General features: G+C 37.3%; 8 protein-coding genes across 8 annotated transcripts; 5 read left to right on the top strand and 3 right to left on the bottom strand. All coding sequences in view use genetic code 12, as the record gives it.

Moving 5' to 3' along the window:
• Positions 1-2,740: 2,740 nt before the first annotated feature.
• KNS1 (serine/threonine protein kinase) lies at positions 2,741-5,026 on the top strand (the record flags this gene model as incomplete). Its single annotated transcript, XM_067691372.1, has 1 exon — positions 2,741-5,026. The coding sequence occupies one exon, from the start codon at positions 2,741-2,743 to the stop codon at positions 5,024-5,026; it is 2,286 nt and encodes a 761-aa protein (XP_067549744.1).
• Positions 5,027-8,551: 3,525 nt separating this feature from the next.
• Positions 8,552-9,706, top strand: SIM1 (SUN family protein; the record flags this gene model as incomplete). Its single annotated transcript, XM_067691371.1, has 1 exon — positions 8,552-9,706. The coding sequence occupies one exon, from the start codon at positions 8,552-8,554 to the stop codon at positions 9,704-9,706; it is 1,155 nt and encodes a 384-aa protein (XP_067549743.1).
• Positions 9,707-10,126: 420 nt separating this feature from the next.
• Positions 10,127-10,663, bottom strand: I9W82_002507 (uncharacterized protein; the record flags this gene model as incomplete). Its single annotated transcript, XM_067691370.1, has 1 exon — positions 10,127-10,663. The coding sequence occupies one exon, from the start codon at positions 10,661-10,663 to the stop codon at positions 10,127-10,129; it is 537 nt and encodes a 178-aa protein (XP_067549742.1).
• Positions 10,664-10,793: 130 nt separating this feature from the next.
• Positions 10,794-12,872, top strand: YBP1 (Ybp1p; the record flags this gene model as incomplete). The annotated part of the gene is made up of 1 exon (XM_067691369.1): positions 10,794-12,872. One exon carries the CDS (start codon positions 10,794-10,796, stop codon positions 12,870-12,872), a length of 2,079 nt encoding a protein of 692 aa, XP_067549741.1.
• Positions 12,873-12,963: 91 nt separating this feature from the next.
• Positions 12,964-14,439, bottom strand: HPC2 (Hpc2p; the record flags this gene model as incomplete). Its single annotated transcript, XM_067691368.1, has 1 exon — positions 12,964-14,439. The coding sequence occupies one exon, from the start codon at positions 14,437-14,439 to the stop codon at positions 12,964-12,966; it is 1,476 nt and encodes a 491-aa protein (XP_067549740.1).
• A 931-nt stretch (positions 14,440-15,370) lies between these two features.
• Positions 15,371-16,018, bottom strand: I9W82_002504 (Rab family GTPase; the record flags this gene model as incomplete). Its single annotated transcript, XM_067691367.1, has 1 exon — positions 15,371-16,018. One exon carries the CDS (start codon positions 16,016-16,018, stop codon positions 15,371-15,373), a length of 648 nt encoding a protein of 215 aa, XP_067549739.1.
• A 286-nt stretch (positions 16,019-16,304) lies between these two features.
• On the top strand, positions 16,305-16,706 carry I9W82_002503 (uncharacterized protein; the record flags this gene model as incomplete). The annotated part of the gene is made up of 1 exon (XM_067691366.1): positions 16,305-16,706. One exon carries the CDS (start codon positions 16,305-16,307, stop codon positions 16,704-16,706), a length of 402 nt encoding a protein of 133 aa, XP_067549738.1.
• Positions 16,707-16,960: 254 nt separating this feature from the next.
• KIP1 (Kip1p) lies at positions 16,961-19,570 on the top strand (the record flags this gene model as incomplete). The annotated part of the gene is made up of 1 exon (XM_067691365.1): positions 16,961-19,570. One exon carries the CDS (start codon positions 16,961-16,963, stop codon positions 19,568-19,570), a length of 2,610 nt encoding a protein of 869 aa, XP_067549737.1.
• Positions 19,571-19,632: the final 62 nt, after the last annotated feature.

Raw genomic sequence — 19,632 nt, 5'->3', positions numbered from 1 at the left:
CACCTTTTGCATGGTTATGAAGCCAACAAGCGAGATGCATATATTCCTTTGTCTTTGTTCAAACAAAGAGGTTAAAAGATAATCTGTTGTAGACTTATTTCCTCGTTTGTGTTGCTTGGCCGGATTTAGGCTAGATATATGCAACTTTTCGCCCTCACCCTTGATTAACCCCACTTTCCAGAGCTTGAAGTGTAGGGAATTCGTAATTGCCGTGAAGAGAAATGACTGAAGTATTTAATGGAGACTAATTTATTACAAAGAGAATCTAAGCTAGTCTTTTTGCTAAATCCTTTATGAGACGATACTTGCCAAACATCCAATTGACCAACACTAAGACCATGAAAATCAAGTTTAGGCATTTTTGCAATCATTGTAGAAAAATGTGATATAAATATAGCGGGAACAATTAATCCAATGTTAATTTTCGTAACCTGCTGTTTGCAAACACCGCAATAATCCACTCAGTTGGAAAATCAAGTAGAGGGTCTATTGAATTACTATCAATAGGAGACCTGTTACTGATGCAACTTAATCGAAGACTTAGTTCCACGGGAAATGCACTTGCTTAGGACAGTGAATTTCTCATATGCCCTGCATTATTCCTATATTAGGCCACCATCATGTTAATATCAACTCACCTCAAAGTTTTATGTTGGATAACAAACACGTTGTTGTTGTAATTTTGCAATGAGAATGTCAACTTGAAACAATGATTGAAGAATTTCGTTTGAATCAAACTCTGCAAGGTATACTGTTTCATATTCATGATTGCATGATGAATACTTTGAAAACCGAGAAAAATGTGCCCAATCAAGAATACCAATGTTCTCGACATTGCTAAAGCCACTCCATACATGTAACAAGGGAGCGAGGCACCAACGTTCCAAAATTGTATCCTTGATGCACTCAAAATCTCAACTGACACCTAAGATGATCTGCACAAAGCAGTTGGAGAGCACTTTGCTGGTAACCGCACCATGATTGTTTCAGGTCTCAATCAAAGAATGCTCCACAATTATGATTATGTAGCATTTTAAATAGTTTTCTTTGCGGGAGATGATTTAGTCAGCTCACAACAATTTTTCGTTGCCAAAAGCCCAATGGATCGAATGCTTGCAGTAAGTTGTTTGTAAAGACCTCAATTAGCAAATTTGATAACTGCATGTAGTCAAGGTTGTTGAAGTTGGATGTGTTGGGTGAATAGACCCAAATTGACAAAATCGCTGCTGTGCATCAATTAATTGAGGACTGCTATCTTGTGTGCAACTGCTAAAGTAAATGAAAGCATGCGTAGGAGGACATCAACCACATCATGAACCACAGAGTTAACTAATGGCTTAAACTCTTTAAGCATACTCACAACCGCAAATGCCAATTTCATCTCATAAAATTTCATATTTTACCAACTTGAAAGTTATCCAGCCAAGCAGAATGTACAATTTCTCTAAAACTTGATGGTGAGGTTTCCAGCTCAGAAAGAGTCCATAGATACGGCGGCTGTCATAACTGGACTTTAGTCATAAAATTGCCTTGATCTCTCTTGAGGCCAACCTAAGAGGAAGATTGGGCGAAATACTCAACTTAACATCCACAATACAAATCATGCACTCGGGGTGCAAATTTGGTTGGGGGAAGGGTTGGGTGGCCTATCCCGTGTATATTATTATCATCCTATGGGAAATGTGCTTAACGACTTTGTTGGTGTCGATTATCAATACCCACGTTGACTCTTTTGATTTTGTGTAGCCGTTGTGATAAATTTGTTTCAGGATTTGTGCACGACCTTTCTGTAATTTCATCTTTACTCACGAGAGTTAATCCTGCCTACCGAATAGCAAGCTTATGAGTTACATCATGTGCCTTTAAAAGCAGTCACCATGGCTGACACGATATCATTAGAGCTATAGAAACGTCTTCATATGTTTTGAAATATCAATGTTTGACATCCATATGTATGATAAAGCAAAAGGCTACAGTAACACAAATTTGTGTGGCTTTAACTGATAAGCTCCTTTCCAACATATAGCCACGTGCATAATACTTTATCTAGGAAGGTTTGTCAGTTCAAAAGAGTTTGCGTTAGAGTAGTGATTAAGAGACACCATTTGTTCAAAGGTAGATTGAAACAGAATAACAACGTTCTCTTCTTTCCTTTCTCCTCTTTCCTATTTTCACAAATTTAAATTTCTTTTTTTTTTTTTGGTATTCATAATTAAGTGCAGGAGAGTAAAAACATGCCACGTTTGTTGTTGTCTTTTCACCTACTGGGAAAACTTACTCAGAGTAATGTGCTCATCAGCCTCTAGAGATTACAAGCTATACAAATCTCCCTGCTGATAAGTTGAGTTTGAACAAATGCCCACATTTCTACACTCCGAATTAGTGTGTGTGCGTGGGTGTGTGTGTGTGCTTCCATTTGTGTGTATTTTACTTTTTTTTCTCTCTCTCTTTTTCTCTCCTCAAAAAAATAAAATCATCAATTTTTCTGTCCCTATCAATTTATAACCAAATACAAAATAAGATCAACAGCTACTTTCTATACAACACAGTGACTCATACACTACAATTACCTACAGGAGGGATAGTAAGTCATCTCTTACTATCTTTGATATCACTTCAACAAGAGTGAACTACAGTTGTTTCCGTTACCGCAATCAAAGAAACACAGATAACCCCCTCCCCTTATCTCAATTAGCAAGCTCAACATCATACCCATTATATCTCCTCCCCCTATTCGAAAATGTCATTGTTAACCAATAGAAAGCGTCCAAGAGGCTATAGTGAAAACTTTGCCCCACTGCAAACAGCTGCTCTCAACTCGTCGTATCAGCTGCAACAGCAACAACAACAGCAACAGCAATCACAACAACAACAAGAGCAACACCATCAGCAACAAATGTTTTTACAACATCAGGGCCATCAAGGTCATCAATATAACCCAGCTCAATTTACTCAATCAGGCCACCACGACCAAATGGATGTCTTTGATGGCACGTCTTCAAGTTCGTTTGCTCAAAATTCGAATTTCGGGTATAATAATTCCGCAACCGGATTCAGTCCACACTTGCAACCCAAAAAATCAAAATTTAGTAACCCATTCTTACTGGCTGAGGAGAATGATGATATATTAGATGATGGAGAGAATAATACGTTTGTTTTGGATGACGTTGATGAAAGAGATGGTGACGCACGTGGTGGTGATCATGCTATTACTGGAGAGGAAGAAGAGGATGATGAATACGATGACGATATTATCATCATTGATGAAAAGGATGTTGTCCCACGTGGTAGAAGAAACAATAGTGACTCAATCTTGATCAACCCTGATGCTCAAGAAGCATACAATCTTTTCAATGTTAATCAGTTTGAAATTGACAAGTCAACCAGAGTGAAGAAACAACGCACCAGCTCGCTACCTCAATTACCTCAAGTAAAATGTTTTTATGATAAACTACCCAACAACTACATACTTCAAACGCCAAAGTTGGGTAATATCAAAGCAAATGTTATACCGCATCAGAATAACCTACCTCCCTGTGATGATGAAAATGGCCACTATATCATTAGAATCAATGACTCTTTTGCTAACCGATTTGTGATTGTTAAGTTGTTGGGCCAGGGGACTTTTGGTAAGGTTGTACAATGCTTTGACAAGGTCAATAGAGAGCAAGTGGCTATCAAGATTATCCGAAACATTCAAAAGTATAGAGACGCAGCGAAGATTGAATTGAGGATTTTATCAACGTTGAAAAAGTTTGATAATGCAAACAAGAATCATTGTATTCATTTGCGTGAATGTTTTGATTACCGTGGTCATATTTGTATTGTGACTGACTTGTTGAAGATTTCATTGTATGATTTTTTGGAAAATAATAAATTCATTTCGTTTCCTGGAAGTCATATACAAGCAATTTCAAAACAACTTATTAGGTCAGTTACTTTTCTTCATGATTTGAATTTGATTCATACCGATCTCAAACCAGAAAATATTTTGCTTCATGACGATTCATTTACAAAGAAACAGTTGTACAGTTCCACCATCAAGAGTGCATATTTGAATCTTGGAGCTGCTTCCTCTCCCAAAAGCAATACCAAGAGAGTTCCCAAAACATCAAAAGTTTTAAAGAATCCCTTGATACAAGTTATTGATTTTGGAAGTGCTATTTTTGATGACGAGTACCATTCACTGATTGTTTCCACGCGACATTACCGAGCTCCAGAAATTGTGTTGGGAACTGGCTGGTCATTCCCATGTGACATGTGGTCAATAGGTTGTATTTTGGTTGAGCTCATTATTGGTGAGCCACTTTTCAAAACTCATGACAATCTAGAGCACTTGGCAATGATTGAAAGAATTGCTGGTTATAGAATTGATAAAGAGATGGTGAAGTTGTCCAAATTGAATGAAAATGAATGTGGTCTTGAGTATTTTACAAATGAATATGTTGGTGATTTATTGGATGGTAATTTATTGCATAATTCTGCACAAGATTCACCATCTGGTTCTACATCAATTTCGTCCTGCTCTGATGATGATGACGATGACGAAGAAGAGGTTGTTCGCAATGTTGGTGCCGTTGGTCTTGATAGTGATGTTGATTATGATCTAACTCGTCGACGTCGTCGGAATGCACACCATCAAATGAATGAACCTAACGAATCCGATGAAGATGATGATGATGATGTCATTTTCGACGAAGAGAAGACTATAGCCAACTCGTTAGTTTTGAAGTTTCCTACTGAATCAACACCACAGAAATTTATCAATGCAGTGGATGAGTTGTCAAGAATTGATTTGTTTATCAGTTCGCGAATTGGATTGAGAATCAATTTCGATTACTCGTTGAATCAAAACTATGAAGAAAATAAACTGTTGATCAATTTTGGTAATTTTACGTTTTGGTGGTTTTTTATTGACTTGTTGAAGAAGATGTTTGTGATTAATCCTAGAGATCGAATCACGGCCTTGGAAGCGTTGAACCATCCGTGGTTTAATCTTGGTATACAAGATGAAGGTACAGTTTAGAAGAGGAAGGTACGGTTTAGAAGGAGAATGTGCAGTTTAGCTTTCTATTTTTGAAGAACACTGCGTGGAGGAGAGAGCGGACTCTTGTTGCTACTTGATATCCTTATTTACAGCGGCCGTGTTGCAGACCAGTATATGCTAGGCCGGTTGTGCTTGATGCGTTTTTTTACTATTTTTTGCTATTTTTTTCGTTTTTAATTCTTTATTCAGTTCTTCATGTTGCCCATTTATTTACTTTTTTTTATATGTGATTCAATTTGGTTACCTTTTTTTTTGAATATTTGTAATTTTTATTAGTTTATGGGAATTTTTAGTATACAATTCTTGATGTGTTGTTTAAAACGAGTGAGTAAGCACAGCCTGTCGAACAATTCTTGAAAGGGTATTTCTTTACATTGCAGGTGAATCATCGACGTTGCATAAAAGGGCGGAGGGAGAGATTTATGGCAGTGTATATTTTGTATTGACAGACCTTTTTGCATTCCGGACAGAGCCTTTAATGCAGTAAGCTCTGATGTAACATTAAATGCAGAAAGAATAGGGGGAAACCGACAGATGTCACATGGTGTTTTAGATTGGTTCGGGGTCTTTAAAAGAAAGACACAAAATAATAACGGCTCATAAAATTTCTTTTTTTGCTCTATACCACTAACTGATGACTTCCTTGGTTAAGATCTATTACATCCTGGATCATTTTGACGTGACCGTTGAGATAAAATTACGATGTAGACTGAGTTAAGTTTGATACATTTTTGACTGTATATTATTAAACGTTTTTCCTTTTTTTTTTTTTTTTTTATTTTTGAAGTGTTCTAGATCTGCGGTATGTGTGTGCAATCCTCATCTAACGGTTTTCTCGTTTATGCATGAATTGTTTTTTTTTTATATCGCCTAAAAAAAAAGAAACGAGTCCTAATTATGTCCGCTCTTGAAGAGCTTGGATGAAAAAGAAATTCAAAAGAGATCTAGTCATGTTTATTGAAATCGTACAAACAATCCCTGCATGTGTGTGTGGACAAAGTGTCAATTTTTGTGAAGGAATGGATGTATCGATAGCAGATACAAGTAACGTATTTCTTTTTTTTTCCTTTTAGTTTCCGTAAATTTACAGTTTCATCAACATCCTTGGCAAACCATACAGAAATCTAGACTTGCAAAATCGAAGTCAGAAAAATCTTCTGAAACCTAAAGTATCTCAAAAGTAGTAGAGGAATGTAACCATAGCCAAATGCAGTTTGTTAATTGGCTACGTATCATGAGGACCACAAAACAAATCTGCAATTAATAAAAGAGTGAAAAAAAAAAATTTTTCATGAGGAAGAACAATACCCTTTGAATAGTTTCAATTTTTCAATTTATGTATGTCTCAGATTGTTGGCTTGAATACTGTAAAGACTGTAAAAGTCATCTTTGGTAGGATGTAGAAGTTGTCCATGAGTGGCAAAATTGATTGAAGAAAGTTCTTTTTAAACGGAACCCATACTGGCAAAATTACTTGCTAATGAAAGCTGCTGTCGCTTTTCTGATTAACTTGTCTTCATTCCAACTTTTCAAAGTAGACCAATACTAGCTTAAAATACTGGTTATGAGAACTAGTTCTTGTTTGCCCATCGGTAGTATTTTTCAAAAAGTACAAAGGCTACATGCAGATACGGCCGGGGGTGCACAATTCAACGGTAATCACTTATGTTGTGGCCTATTGTTCGGAGTGCATTCTGCCCCACCCATTACTTCATTAACTGTTGGAGTATCATTTTTTGAATCACAAACTTAACTTGTTTTTAGTTTGTAGCGTATAGAATTTCCCATTTAGGCTATCGTGCACATGTTCAAAACATGGTCTAGCCACAAAATCAATGAAAGCACAAAAGATGGGCCGAGGTAAGATCTAGAATTGTAGAGTAAGTGTAGAGGAGAAATGCGGTGGCAAAAATGAAACAGAAAAAAAGGATGACTCTTTAGGAGACCAGTATACAGAATGAAGATGTGTCACATTTGAAAAAAGAAGCCTTCCTTTGAAAGGCATCAAATGCACAATGGGCAAAACCGAAAACAAAATTATTATTATATTCGAGAAATCTCAACCTTTTTCAATTCAGCCAAGATCTGTTGGGGGTAAGGGCAATGGACTCCCGGTCTATTATAATCGTCTAAGCCATTTCGGAATTCGCCAGCATCCTTTTGAGATTATGGTTAGGATATATTTTCTATTGTTCTATCCAATTGTTCTAAATTAATTAGCAATAGCGTGTACTGGTTACCAAAATTTAAAGCCACTCATTGTCGTGACAATTTTTTAAAATGCACTGCACACGACCTATACGACGTCTTTGTGTATTGTACGACACATAATTTGAGACAATTTTAATTTATGGTTATGAGTAACGAATCCAACGTTGTAGCCTAAAAAGGACAACTAATTGGAATAGGGGAAGACCACCAAGAAAATAAAAGTGAAAAAGAAAAAGGGGGACGGCAGTATCGTTCTTGGAAAAATAAGCTTTTTATTACTAAATTGGTTGCATTTATTCTCTTGGAATTGAGAGAGTGTGATATTTTCTTACACCAAAAGGGCATTCAAATTAAAGGGTTAGGGAGAATACGACAGGTGTGTAACCCTACAATCACACGCCCCTTACAGTTACTTACCGCGGCTCATTTTGTTTGCTACCTGTGTTTCTGTTTTTGTTAACATTTGGCAACACCAAAGTATGAAGGATAAAATTATCCCTGTGGGTTGCCAATAGCTGTGTGTGTATGCAAGGGGAGTGCGGTAATACTGGGTACTGGTCACCATGGTTACAAGTAACTGGTTGCTGTTATTCCTTAACATGCATTTAATATGTGTACCTGTGTATTTTTACTACGTTTGTTAAAGTGATTCTAGATCGATTGTGATAAAGTACACAAACTACAACAATGGACTGGTTGAGTTGAAAAAAAATTGGATCATTACACAAATCAATTGCCTGTTTGGACCAATTTTAACCAATTAGGGCGAATTAATAAATAGACGATCAGCAATATGCAGGAGTTGACACCAATTTTTAATTCTTTAGAATATGCGTTTGTGTAAGTTATATCAGATTTGTTTACCAAAATGTTACTTTATACACAGGAAACAACTTGTTTTTTTATTATATTGTTGTTTATTGTGTTTAATTTGTATTTCTTTTTTTGTTTAAATTAGAAATGAAAATTTTTTTATAACAATTGTTTTGTTTACATATAAACAAAAGAGAAGAGAGAGTGCAATATTAAACACTGCCTACTCAATTGTTTATAAATATCTTTTGCTATCTTCTTCTTCAACAACAAAATTAAAATCTTGCTTTTTTTGCCTCTTCTTTCTCTTATCCAAAGATCAAAGCTTTACTAGTACTTCACATTCATTTATATCAAACTAGCTATTAGCTACAACAACACCAACTATTGTCTTTCCTTATTTAACAACAACAGTTTAATTATACCAACTAACTTATTACCAATCGTTTACATAAAAAAGCTTTGTACTAAAAAAAAAAAATGAAATCATCAGTTTTGACTTTATTGACTATTGCAGCAACTGCTTTAGCTGCACCATTGCAACATCAACACCACCACCACCATCAAGAACAAAAGAGAGCTGCTGTCACCAAGGTTGTCTATGTTGATGGAAACGGAAACACCGTTACTGGTCCATCAGCTACTGGTGGTGCCTCACCCTCAGGTTCAGCTTCAACTGTAACCTCTGCCTCATCTGACGCTGGGGAAACCACTCAAGATTCTGAACCTTCTAGCACTGGTTCATCTTCATCATCATCATCATCATCATCAAGCCAAGGATCCTCAACTGAAACTGGTTCTTCATCTACTGGTGACTCATCAATTGCTGGTGACTTGAAGTCCTTTGTTGACCCATCTGAAAAATTCGAAGATGGTGTTCACTCATGTGACTCTGTTGTTACTGGTCAAGGTGTTATTGCTGTTGACTGGCTCTCGGGATTAAACGGTGGTTGGACTACCATTATGAATGAACAAGGTGACACTTCAGCCAACTGTCAAGATGGTTACTACTGTTCTTATGCTTGTCAAGCTGGTATGTCAAAGACCCAATGGCCATCTGAACAACCAAGCAACGGTATCTCTGTCGGTGGATTGTACTGTAAAAACGGTAAATTGTACAGATCAAACCAAGACAAGGACTACTTGTGTGAATGGGGTGCCAACAGTGTTCAATTTGACTCACAAATCTCCAAGGATGTTGCCATCTGTAGAACCGATTACCCAGGTTCTGAAAACATGAACATCCCAACCTTGTTGTCTGGTGGTGGATCTGCTCCAGTTGCTGTTGTTGACTCTGACGATTACTACAACTGGAAAGGTGGTAAAACTTCAACTCAATACTATGTCAACAATGCCGGTGTTTCTGTTGAAGATGGTTGTGTTTGGGGTACTTCTGGATCCGGTGTCGGTAACTGGGCTCCAGTTGTTCTTGGTGCTGGTACTACTAATGGTAAGACCTACTTGTCCTTGATTCCAAACCCAAACAACAAAGACAAGCCAAACTACAACATCAAGATTGAAGGTGACGACGTTAATGGTAACTGTAAATACGAAAATGGACAATACAATGGTCTGGGATCCGATGGATGTACCGTGACTGTCAACTCTGGTAATGCCAAGTTTGTCTTTTATTAAGCAGTTACCTAGCTTTGACTCCATGGAAAAAAAAAAAGTTGCAGTTATTTTGTTTTTTTTTTAATCCTGATGGATGTCTTATGTCGTTTCTTTTCGTTTTTGTTTTTTGTTTTTATCTTGAAAATTTTGGCTCAAAAAGGAGAATTACAGAGATTGACTTGAGTTGATCTGTTTACTGTCTGAGAGAATGTTATTGTTGGGTGCTGCTACTGCTGCTGCCAATAATTGTTCAAAATTTCAATGCTGTACTATTTTTTGCTTGCCTTTAATTTGATACCTAAATTCTGTTTATTATTCTGTTGGTCTTTGTGGCAATGGAAGAGTTCTTTGTTTAGATTTTATATCTATTTTTTATATCATAGCTTGCCTTTTTTTTTCCATAAACACTATACACTTTGTAGAATTATTTACTAGAGCTACTTAGCCAAAGGCGACGGAGTTGCAATAACTTACTATGAGTTCATCCTTGGTCTTGAATAAGTTGTACAAATCACCGATTTTCTCCTCTGGTGCCGGCAGAAATGAACTTTGGATGTATAGGCAAAGATGACTCTGTTTTAGCTTTTTACATAGGAACTTGTTTAATGTAGCAATGGTTTGTGTTGATGAAATTTTAAAGACTTTGGGTTTGATTTCAACTGTTGATCCAATTGGTATGAATCGTATACTAATTTTCACAGGATCTTGTGCCACTGGCTTTTGTAGAGCTTCTGTAGTTGAATAGTGTTTCTGCTGCTGTCCCTCAAGCGTCCTGTCTACTTGCTCTTGCTGTTCCACGGGGAGCCTTTCCAATACTATCGATGTTGATAGCGGTATGCGAGGTTCTAAATTCTGACCCACGATTTCTTCCGTAGTATTTACCTTTCCTGTGTGTGAAGACAGATTCGATGACGACCTTGAAGACAAGCTTGAGGAATCTTCTCCATTCTCAGGTTCGAACTGTCGTATATAGGACATGGTTAGTTTAGCATTGTAAATAGCTTGTGATAAAAGTTCACCTAAAATCTGCAAACAGCAAAACAAAAAATATAAAAAAAAAAGCCAAGTCAAAATTCCAATCAACCCCCTTGCTTTACCTCCTCCATCAATGACATCAGTATTAGACGACGCAAGATCAACATCAGATCTAGAAAGTGAATCAACAATCAATGAACCAATTCCATTTGAAAAAGTTGTCGAAAGTTTAAATCAAGGGGCTAAAGATGCCATTGCTGAAAAGGACTACTTGTCATACAGCACATTGCTCGATATCCAATTGCATGACCCTTCTCGCTACACCAACGATGAGCGTGAACAGCTCATGTCCTGTCTTTTGGAAATTTTGCAACTGGATGATCACTTGGTTTATGAAATTGGATGGGATATTCCTAGTATCATTATCCCTTATATTGAATCTGATTTCAGTTTCAATTCTGGAATTAGAGATGCTCCTTGTGTCTATAAGATTTTGAAAATATTTGAAATTTTAGCAAACAAGGGGAACCCAAAGGAGTTATTTTTGAAAAGTTGTGAATTGTTGAGTTCATTGACTATTAGTGAAGATGCCAATATTGAATTTACACATCGAGAAAACTTTTTCGAAATCAAAATGTACAATGTTAATGAATTGATGGCTACTTGTTTAAGGAAGATAGCAACGTTGTACCCATCTAGGCTCTTGGCTATGAGTGTGGGATCATATGTGAATTTAATGTACAATTTACATCAAATTCCAATTGCTCATACAACTTATCAATTTGTATTGAAGCGAGCATATAGTTTTGCTAGAAATTATGATGGAGCTCCCAAGCCTGAAAAGAGTGACTATTCTCAAGCTGAGTTGACAAAGATTGAAAATGATGAAAATTACTTGATTAGGAAATTGTTGACTGGGTTTATCACCAATATGGTATATATGGGAACAATGTCCTATATTTCATATTTTGCAATGCGTCATTTCTATCGTTTGGAAAGGGATGCAGGTAAGATTCTTGAAGATCAAACACCAGCGGACACTGCAATCTTGGACAGGTTTTATGAGTTGTCATATCTGTTTGATTTGTATTTGAGAAAGATTTTTGACAAGTTTGTCCAAGATTCGAAAAAAGTTGTCTATGGGATTAATAACACTGGTGGAGATGATGGTTTAGCTGATATTTTGTTTGAGAAATGTGTTGTTGATTTTCAGACCAATTTGTTGACCCACATTGTCGACAGTGATGCGCAATCTATCAATGATTCAACTCTTGGTGAAATCATCTTGTTTACTCAGTCCAAAGTTTCCAAACATACATTTGACACACCGTTGATTAAACTAAGCGATGCAATCAGTATTGCCTTACGATTACTTATTCCGCAAATGGTGCAAAAGACATTTGTACATCGATCATTACAAGATTTAGCCTTATTTTGGATTTGGTACGCCTTGAAGCAAAATGAACTCAAAATTGACCCAAATTACGATGCCAAGATTGATTTGATCTCAATATCTCAAGAATACTTGCCTATTTTTTTCCAATGTTTGATTTTCGTTTTCCATTCAATTGAAGCACCAAGGTTTAGATACATGATGTTGACATTATTGACAAAGTTGTTGATTGTGACTCCAGAATCGGTGGGGTATGATTTGATTAAGGATACTATTGAAAATTGTCCATTTGAAGTGATACGACCAGCGTTGATTGGAATTTATAAGCATCTCTTGTTGAATCTGAAAACGGATGTTAATGATGTTGAGCAGGAGTTGAGCAAAGTGTCTCTCAAGGAAGAGAAAGGAGGAGAAGAAACGGGAGAAACGGGAGAAACGGGAGCAAATGGAAAGAATGGAGGTTCTAAAGCACCTAAATTACCTCCTCGTAGGGTAACAACTACCACTTACTATGCCTTGACAGATGAAAAGTTTAGTGATATTCTTGAATGGATACTTTTAGCCCAGTCAAACACATTTGTTGAAAATGAAGATGGGATCAAAATAGATCCTAGTAAACTTTCCACCTTGGCTTCAATTTTGAATTTAATCGTGGCGTTAAAGAAGAAGGATGCAGTTGTTACGGGCAGGGACAAATTGGAACGGGTCTTGAAGAGTGTTGAAAGAAATGTTGATGTCGTCAATAAGAATAGTCTGAATCAACTTGAAAAGAATGCTGCTGGTATGTTGCGACTCACAATTGAAAGAATTAGAGAATAGAAGAAAAGAGAAAACCCCACCTGTAAAATGTCTATATTTTGTTGAGTAGATACAAATATATACATATATATATATATATTCGTTGGATTTACTACTTCTTTTTGATTGCTTTCTTATTCGAACTCCGATCATCAACCAATGGACCCCAATAAACGAAAAACCCTTCTTTAGTACTAGAAATATCTTCTTCCATTTGTAATTCAACATCATCAATAAACGGATCTTCGAAATCGTATTTACCCACTTTTCGAATCATTCTAATTTCATGCTGTCGTACCAATTGCTCCTCAGTTAACTCTTTACCTCGTGGAGCAACTGGAAGTACTGAGTTATTACTTTGTGGTGGCGCCGGCGCTTTGTCTTGATCATCAGCTAAATCATCATCGTCATCCTCGTCATCTTCATCATCAATCATATCGTCAATGACTTCAATTGCCGATTTGGCCTTGGGGTGCATTACTGACCATCCATATTTATCTTCAGCTAGTTTCAACACGTTTACTACGACTTCAGCTTTACCGGGTTGGGGGTCTTTGGGGTCAAGTAATGGGATGTTTAATGCAACAATTGGTGGTTCAGCTTTGTCCTTGTCCTTGTCCTGTTCTTTTTCCTTTAATGTCCTTTCAATAGACTTGTTATTATTGGTCTTGTTGTCGGATTTGTCTGTACCGGGAGACTCCTTTACCGCATTGGATTGAACGGCATCTTCTCCTTCAATTGGATTTAATAAGTTGATGACTGTAGGAGCAGCAAGTTTTACCGGTTTTGGTGGAGCAGTATCAGTTTTCGGTAGTTTTTTCGCCGAGTCCAATGATTTACTAGATGCATCAGTTTCCTTTGTACGGGATTGCGGTAGGTTCAGCTTGGATGCAGTAGTTGGTGATGAGTTATCAACGTCTGGAGTGTTGGGTTTGCGCTTTTTGGCCTCAGTAGAGCTATTATTCTGTGCACTTGGCTGCTTTTTCCGTTTAATCGTATTTTGATAATTCCTGTAATTATCAACAGCCGAGTGAGTCGGAGCAGCAGGTGCTGGTGCTGGTGCTGGTGCTGGTGGGGTAGATGAAAAGTCATCATCCATGTTGATTATTGAGTTGATGGATGTTTTACTTTTAGGTTGAGGTGAAACTACTGGTTCAACTTGAAATTGAGTTTGAAATTTTTTAACTTGAGCTGAAATGGAAGGTGATGGTGATAGTGATAACGTTCGTGATTTAGAATTATTGGCACCGACTAGCATGTTGACTTTATTACCAGTGGAGGAGGAGGAGGAGTTTGGATGTGCTTGTGGTGAGTGTTGTTTTTGTTGCTTGGATGTTTCCAGTAAACTGTTTGTGGTGCCGGCACCATTAACAGGTTGTGTAGAAGGGTCAAACGAAGTTTGGAATTTGGAAACTAACTGCAGTATTGGTGTATGAACTTGTCTGGCAGGGGTGGTTTTGGTCTGTAATTTTTTCAAGTTTGTCATGACAGCAGCACCAGTAGTATTATTATTGGCTGAAGACGATGAAGACGAGTTGGAATCCAATAATGATGAAATGGAAACATTAGTTCTCATTCCTTGAGACATAGTTTCCAGTGTTTTAAAGTAGGGCTATTGATGATGGGGTTTGATGTGTATAAACGGGTTTGGCTGCAAATTCAAAGAAATTATGGTCAAGTTAGAGATAGTGTGTATCTTTTGTTTTATAGGTGTTGTATCGTTTATATAAAAAATTTGGGTCATTTTTTACAAATTGGGGAATTTTACTTTGTTGTGTTTACACACTACCTTCTTACAAGTAGTAGAACAACTCAGTTAGAGAAGCGAAAATTTTTTTTGCTAAATGTTTTTTGTTGGCTTACTTCAATTGTAGAGAGAATTTGATTAAAAACTATGAACATGTTTCAATCCGCATTTTCTGAAATGCAACTGCAGCAGAGACAAACAAAAGAAATTTTTTATTTTTTCTGCTGCTGATCTTGAAATGCAGGATGGTAGCGTTAGCGCGAAAATTCTCTCTCTCCTCGGAAAATATATTTTGTGTATTGGATTTGGCTTTAGATGCAGGATAGTAGATATATATGAACATACCAGAGTCCTTTACCATATGGGGTCTATTGTGATAACAAAAGGGAACCCTTCCTAAACTATCTCGATGCTGCTAGACTATAGATAAATTTTTTTAATACCTTTTAGCGTATCGTTTGATTTGAGAAGTTTTTGAAATTTTGGCATCAAAAAGCTGCGAAAAAGGAACACCCATAGGAATTCCTTAACTCTTATAGAAGAATTTTACCAAGATATGTTTCAGCCATAAGTGCTTAGCCACCAGTAGGTAAGATTCAACTATTTGTAATGCAAAATGCTTCACTACAAGACCCACAAAGAGTCAAGTGGTTTCTCTTTCCAAACAAGCCCGTCATACAAGAAATATACTAACTATGTTTCTAACAAGAGCTTGTGTATTTTAATATGAACTACACACGCATATGTCTAATTTCACCAAGTAACCCACACACTAGCAACATGAACTTGCGCCTTGGTTCTTATCATCATTCTCAATCGTTATATTTATAGTTTCTGGCTTATTTGAATTGGACTGCTCCTGGCCATCCTCATCTCCTTCATTGTTAAAGTCGGGCAACGACTGGGCAATCTTCTTGAATAATAGTTTCACATTATGGTTAGCCTTTGTGGATGTCTCGATATAAAACTTGGATCCAATCTTATTATGCAATTGTTCAACTTCCTCCGTACTCACTTGTCTCTTTGTACTAGCTAGATCCAGTTTGTTACCTACTAGCACAATAACAACATCATCACCTCTCTCCACCTTGACATCTTTAATCCATTTGTCAAGGTTCAAAAAGGACTTTTTATTAGTAATGTCGTAGCATACCACCGCTACGTGTGAGTCTCGAATATAGGATGGAATTAATGATCGAAATCTTTCTTGACCTGCAGTATCCCACAATTGTAACCTCACAGTTTTCCCTTCCTCGAGATACATGGTTTTACTCAAAAAATCAATCCCTATTGTGGTGGCATACGTTTCATCGAATGTATCATACATGAATCGGGTGATTAGTGAAGTCTTGCCGACACTCTGATCTCCCAAAAATACAATTTTATATTTCTTGAGAATATTAGTTTTATCCGAACTCATGATTATGCAACTTGACTAGTAGCTTCAAACTTTTTGAAATGAATAGAATATGCACTAGTTTGATAAGGGATTGTGATGAAAAGCAGCCTTGTTTGTAGTTGTTACCTCCTCTCAAAACGTCAATGAATATTTTTTTTTTTTCTTCATTCGGTTAGAGAGGCGCTCCTTAGCAATCACGTAAAAAAGAAAGAAAAAAAAAAAAATTACATACTTAGAGAACTGCAGTACCAGCTTAACTCTTCACAGTCAAACCTTCTTAGGACGACAGTTTTATTCGAAAAGCAGGATGGATGATGCTGAATTGAATGCCATTAGACAAGCTCGTTTAGCAGAGCTACAAAAAACCTCTGGTGGTGGAGGGTCAGGTCCCTCAGCTGCTACAAGCCAGAATCAACAAGCAGCTGCCAATGACATGTCTAGTGCCATTTTGGGTAAGGTATTGGAAACAGAAGCACGCGAGAGATTGAGTAGAGTTAGAATAGTGAGACCAGACAGAGCACAAGCAGTTGAGAATTACATTTTGAAGCTATATTCTATTGGACAAATAAGGCAGAAGTTGGGAGAAAAGGATATTGTTGAAATACTCGATGGGTTAAGCAGAGACTCTCAACAGAAGCTGCAGTCCAAGATTGTTTATAATAGAAAGCAAACCTTAGACGACGATGATGATGACGACTTTTTTGATTAGATAAATGTATGTTCATAGATATGCAGTATACACTGTGAATGCTCAGTTCGTAGAAGCCACTCTACTACTGATCTTAAGGACATAGACAGAGAGGAGTGGGGAAGTGTAATCGTCTCTAGACGAATGTCAGTCTCACGACACTAAAACGCGACACGCTGCCAAAATTTTTGTGACATCCGCCGCACTTCTACTTTTTGTTTATTTGTTTATACTTTAATATACACCGATAGCAAGTTATTTCACACCGCTCGACCATGTCAAATATCCAGGTAGTCGTGAGATGCCGCGGACGGAATCAACAAGAGATTGCCGCAAAATCCCCGATTGTCCTAGACTTGACGGATGACACCTTTTCCATAACGGAACCTTATATATCGATCAATCAATTATCGAGTGCCAATGGCATACTTGGAAGACCATCGAGTTCGCAGGACACTACTGCAAACAAAAAGACATACAAGTTTGATCAAGTATACGGCTCGCAGGCTGATCAAGGGTTGCTTTACTCACACGTGGCACTACCATTATTATCGGAGTTTCTAGAGGGAGTAAATGTGACTATCTTGGCATATGGGCAAACAGGGACAGGAAAAACATACACCATGTGTGGATTCAATAGTAATAACAAGATGGATGAATTGCCACTACCTGAAGTAGCTGGAATTATACCGAGAACGTTGTTTGAACTTTTTGAAAAGTTGGAATACATGGGGGCGGATTACATGGTGAAGGTGTCCTACTTGGAGATATACAACGAGGAGCTAACAGATCTACTACTGAACCACAACAGGAAATTGCGAGTGCACGAGAAAGTTAATTCGACATCCAAGACTGGAGCTGCTCAAAAGTCTGTTGGAATTCAGAACTTGTCCGAGCTCTGTATCAACAACTACGCCGAAGGTATCAAGTTGTTAAAAACGGGGTTCAATAGAAAGAAAACGACTGCCACAAATATGAATGAGACGTCGTCGAGATCCCACACGATATTTTGCATACAATTGTACCGAAAACAGGAAAATGACGAGTCCATGTACAAGGTGTCTAAAATGAACTTGGTTGATTTGGCAGGGTCAGAAAATATAAGCAGGTCTGGATCCATTGCCAAAGAAGCAGGTGGAATAAATCAGTCGCTATTGGCCTTGGGACGAGTCATTAATGCATTGAATGATCCAAAATTGTCCCAACATATACCTTATAGAGAATCGAAACTTACTCATATTTTGCAAGATTCATTGGGAGGATGCACCAAAACAGCACTTATAGCGACTGTATCCCCAGCACAGATTAACGCCATGGAAACATGTTCTACATTAGATTATGCAAGTAAAGCCAAGAATGTGAAAAACACACCTCAAAGTGGCCACGATTCAGAAGTGGTTTTAAAAAAGATACTAGTGAAAAACTTGACAAATGAGATAAGCCAATTGAATCTGGATTTAATGGCCACAAGGCATAAAAATGGTATTTATTTGGACCAAAAAAGCTATAAGAAGTTGCTTCTAGAGAATGAATCACTAAAGACTCAGTTGAGGGAAGGATCAATGAAAATAGAGCTGTTGAGCAAAAAGTGTGATGCTTTGGAGCAGCTGAATATTGAAAGCAAGGATGAGTTGTCCTCTGTCAAGTCCGAGAATGAAGTTTTAAGTAAAAAGGTTGGCTCTTTGGAACCTAGGTTGCAAGATGCAAACTCAAAGTTATCTAAACGAGAAACAACCATCACTTTTTTAACAGAAAAGTTGCAACTGGTACTTGAAAAGTCTTCCACTTCAGCTACAATGTTGACTACCCTTCTTTCAATTCATTTGAATGCGTCTATGGATTTGCTTCGTGATACTATGTCGATACAATCGAGCTCTTCATCAGTGGGGGAAATAAATGACTTTCAAAAACAATTTGAAAACGATTTGCAAAATTTCAAACTCAACCTTTTGTCAAAGATACAATCATATCAAGAAAACGTCCAGGATAAAGTGAATGGGGAGCTAAGAACAACTTTTGAGTCTTTGCGGGAGAATATACACCATTTGCACTCCCTCTATCAAAAACTGCATGTGAGAATTCAAGAAGCTATGGCCGATTTGAAGGTTGCCAATGAGAAACTTTCCGGTTACTTGAAAGAAGAATACTTGACTGATGTGGAGAAGTCCATTCTGGACAAGCATAAAGAGATTTTACAAAAAGATTTCTTGTCTCTTTACGAAAACATGAAACTGATCCTACATAAGGAAATTGAAAGGTCAATCCACAAAGCAGTAAAGGGTACCACTGCTGCTACTCATAACGAGATAGCAAAAGAAAGGGAACACGTGATTACCTTTGAAAGTAACTGGAAAGACCAAGTAAATGACATTGTCCCTGGCATTGAAAAAGAGTTGGAGGAAAACAAACATGTTTTTGAAACATCAAATAGAAAGTTACAAGAGCTATATTCAAAGGGCTCTCATAGCGTCGAGTCCATACTGAAGCACAAGTTTCATCTCCCACTTGACAAGTTACCAGATACTGCAGCACTCCCCAATATATCGAAAAAGATTGAATCCTTTGATGGGTTAATGTCACAAAAGTTACAAGAGATAGGCTCTAATTTAGAGCACATTCAGAAATTTGACGCTAAAAGTGCATTTGAGATATCTCCATTAAAATCAACGAATGATCTATCGCCTCAGAAAGAGTGCGGCAACTCTGATCAACAAGCAGTAAGCTCCATACGGAGGCGGGCGTTTTCATTATCGCCGGTGAAATACAACAGCAGAACCCCGACCCCTTCCAAGATCCCCACAATGAAACGTCTGAACACTAATATTTCAAATGAGGACGAAACTAAGAGGCGAAAAGTGTTGCTGTCGATTAATAATGTAATATAAAAGAGTTATTATCTTTGTTTAATTATGTATTATATAAATATATTCAATAATTTGTGTTATTA

Source organism: Candida metapsilosis, assembly GCF_017655625.1.
Source record: "Candida metapsilosis strain BP57 chromosome Unknown scaffold2, whole genome shotgun sequence".
In the NCBI taxonomy this organism is placed as follows: domain Eukaryota; kingdom Fungi; phylum Ascomycota; class Pichiomycetes; order Serinales; family Debaryomycetaceae; genus Lodderomyces; species Lodderomyces metapsilosis.
Note: the sequence above shows the minus strand (reverse complement) of the source record. Positions and strands in the feature narration are given on the sequence as shown.